At 31.5% G+C, this 3,308-nt stretch overlaps 1 protein-coding gene across 3 annotated transcripts in view; it reads right to left on the reverse strand.

Annotated features, from left to right (window-relative positions):
* The window catches only part of LOC107606832 (NAC domain-containing protein 7), a 5,751-nt gene continuing 2,449 nt past the window's right edge, over window positions 7-3,308 (reverse strand). For 2 of the 3 annotated variants that reach the window (XM_021121238.1, XM_021121243.1), the window contains exons 2-4: window positions 2,505-2,688; window positions 1,520-1,803; window positions 7-706 (exon numbers count right to left, since the gene is read on the reverse strand). In XM_021121238.1, the coding sequence (XP_020976897.1) occupies window positions 8-706; window positions 1,520-1,803; window positions 2,505-2,664 (1,143 nt within the window). In that variant the 5' untranslated portion in view covers window positions 2,665-2,688 and the 3' untranslated portion in view covers window position 7. The remainder of the gene's footprint in view (window positions 707-1,519; window positions 1,804-2,504; window positions 2,689-3,308) is intronic. The other variant, XM_016308849.2, reaches the window with a different exon arrangement.

Below are 3,308 nucleotides of genomic sequence, written 5' to 3' on the forward strand. Positions count from 1 at the left end.
AAATATTTCATGACGATGACTTCCAGAGATCAATCTGAGAACTTGATGTGGAAGTTGAAGCAGCATATTCCTGATGAGAAATTTGAGGCCTCCTTGATGATGATGAAGATGACGATCCATTTGCCAGCATAGCAATCTGTTGAGCCACATGGAGAATTGAAGCATCAGAATAACTGTTTATTACTTCTTTGGAAACATTATTATTATTGTTGTGGCCATCGTCATCATTATCATCATGACCATGACTCATGAGCTGCGACGCAACGAATTTATCGAGAACTCGCCAATCGGTTACTTGATCAAGATGATAATTGCTGTTGGAATTTTGTTGTTGCAATAGCTGATGATGATGATCTTGTTGTTGCAAGAAGGGGCTAATTCCACCATTAGGGCTTTCAAGCTGAGGAAGTTGGAGGAAGTTGTTGTTATTATCAGCAGCGTCGTCGTGACGTGGCATGTTCATGTTGTTGTATTGCATAAGTTGATGGAATTCCGGTTTGCAGGGTAATTGTAACTGGTGGTAGTTGTATGAAGAAGCATAATGGTTGTTGTTAATTATTGGTGGCTTTATTGGGGATGAGGATTCAAGATCTTGCATGAAGGGAACTTGTTCATCGTACCAAGAACATGGTGAATCATAGTCTCCAATTTTCCTCACTGTTGCCATTTTCTTCTTGAACACTCTACATACAACCCACCCTTCTTCCTGTTGCAGTTAACCCTAACTTTGTTAGGAAATTAGTGCAAAAAACAATTCATCCTCAATAATGAGTAAAATTTATTATTTTTGGCTAGTAATTATTTAATAATATTTAAAAATATCAACTAAAAATGTATTATTAAATTACTAGATAAAATGTATTAGGCTGATGATTAAAAATACTAAAAAAAATTACATTTTGCTAACTTTTAAATTTTTCTCTTAAGAAAGTCTAACATGCTTGTTGCATTACAAATTTATAATCATGGATTTAGCTAAAACATTTTTTAGGAAAATATTTAAGAGAATAATCATAGAATTTTTTTTTATTTATTTAATATATTAGAAAGAGAATTTTTTTCAATAACTTTTAGTATTTTCTTTAAAGAACCTACCTATGAATTTCCTATGCACTACTATGCACTATGGACATTTGGGTATTGGGATATCTTTAGCTTTCTAAAACAATGTAAGTTTTATTGATTTTATAAAGGGTTAGAGTTAGTTGATGAGATATACGGTTAGCATAGTTTGTTTAAAGATCCTTTTCTTTCTTGGACAAGCTTCAGCTGCTACTCCACATTGCTATAGCTAAATCAATAGAGTTTTACATTCTCTCAATTCAATACTTCTCTCACTTGCTTTCTGTCTTTCTTTATGCATTGCTTATTATGAGTTCATCTCTCTCTCTCATTTAATATTGATGTATTAATATAATAATTTTTTTTTCAATTATGTAATCACATTTTGTTTTTGATAATATGTAAGTGAAGACATGTGTAANNAATTAGAAAGTAATAATTATATAAAGAAAATTACCGGAGCAGTTCCATTTTCATTGGTTTCAAGGCGATACTCATGCATGATCCAGTCAGACTTGTGGCCATTAGGAGCTCTTCCTTTGTAGAAGACAAGAGTCTTTCTCATTCCAATAAGGCAATGCTGCTTTGAGTATATTGCTTTATCTCTTCCCGTGGCTTTCCAAAACCCTGCTTTTGTTGCCCTATTCGTTCTTGTTCCTGTTGGGTACTTCTTATCTTTATGACTGAAGAAATACCAGTCATTTTCTTCATCGCTTCCTATTTTGCATAGTTCTGCAGTATCTTCAAAACACCTATCAAATCTCACTTCATATTCTCCCTATATACTATCATTTCTATGATGATGATTGCGACACGCTAAGTTACGCTACTTTTTACTGTGTTTAATTTCAGCAAAAACACGTGAATATATAATGCCATATCTAATATATACTTTGGAAAAGTCTAGGGGCAGCAACTTTGTTAAATTCTGACCAGTATGTAACCAACAAAAAAAAGTGAGGAATTGGATAAAATCTCATACCAATCTCACATCATTAAAACCATCAATAATGGCTATTTGATGGCTACAAATTACAAAAGTTGCTGCCCCTAACATTCATATTTGTGAAATAATACATGTAATCTCGTGAGAGAATCACTACTGTAGATTTAACCATTTAAGTTTTAGGAAAAATTATTTGATTATTTAATATTAGAATTTTTATAACCTAAAAATTTAGAATTGATTTTTCTTGATTTTGACAAAAAAGAATAAAAAAAATATATGCCAAAAATTTACACAAACTTAAAATAAATTTTTGTATGAGAAGATATATCAAATATATAATTATTCATGTGTTTTCTCCAACTATCTATAATCTTTTGGAGGAGTGATTCTATCACAAGATAACGTGCTTTAACCATCCTTATGTTTGTTTCAAGTGTGTAAAGCTAATTAAAATCCAACCCCATTAACAAGGCTCTCATAATTATATATATACCTTGAAGATCCCATGGCTCAATTTTATAGAGATCAACATCTTTGATGACATCTAGATCAATCTTTTTGGATGCTACCTTTTTCCTAAGGTAGTAGTCAACTAATTCTTCATCAGTCGGATGAAAACGAAAGCCTGGAGGTACGTGGGAGAAGGTGTTCATGTCGCCCCCAAAACAACCAAAAACCTGTATTATTAATAGGGAAGACAACAACAAAAAACGAAAACAACATCACTTTTCATGTAAAAATTTTTAGCAAATCTTTTTTCAAGTATATGGAATGAATAATGATGCTATATATATGCATTTGCATTAAGGACATTAAGTTACTCTAGAAATGATGTCAACAGTAATCTATGCATGCTTTAAAAGTTAAAGATCAGAGTTAATTATCTTCAAAGCAACATTATGTAAGAATAAATTCATATTATTGGTACAAAAAGGATACAAAATGGTCCAAGCCTAAAACAAAGGAGCATATTTAATGCAGATTGTGTTTATTTTGATAATTAAAGAGCAAAGAGAGAGAGAAGCAAGAGTCGTAGTTTTTCATCTCTTAGACACTACGTATACGCGTTACACAGTTGCTTCGTTTCAATATACATCTAATGAACCTCATATATAAAGCAATGAGATTGATAATAAGGAATCAATTATGTTAATAAATAGTGCACGATTAATGGAAAGTCATGTCAAGCATATACATCATTCGAGTAATAAGAAGGCAGTACATCTGTTAACCAAAAAACTAAATACATATAAGAATGTTATCACACATCCCCTTTATATTTTCTTTTTTTTTTTTT

Source organism: Arachis ipaensis, chromosome B01 (assembly GCF_000816755.2).
Source record: "Arachis ipaensis cultivar K30076 chromosome B01, Araip1.1, whole genome shotgun sequence".
NCBI lineage: Eukaryota > Viridiplantae > Streptophyta > Magnoliopsida > Fabales > Fabaceae > Arachis > Arachis ipaensis.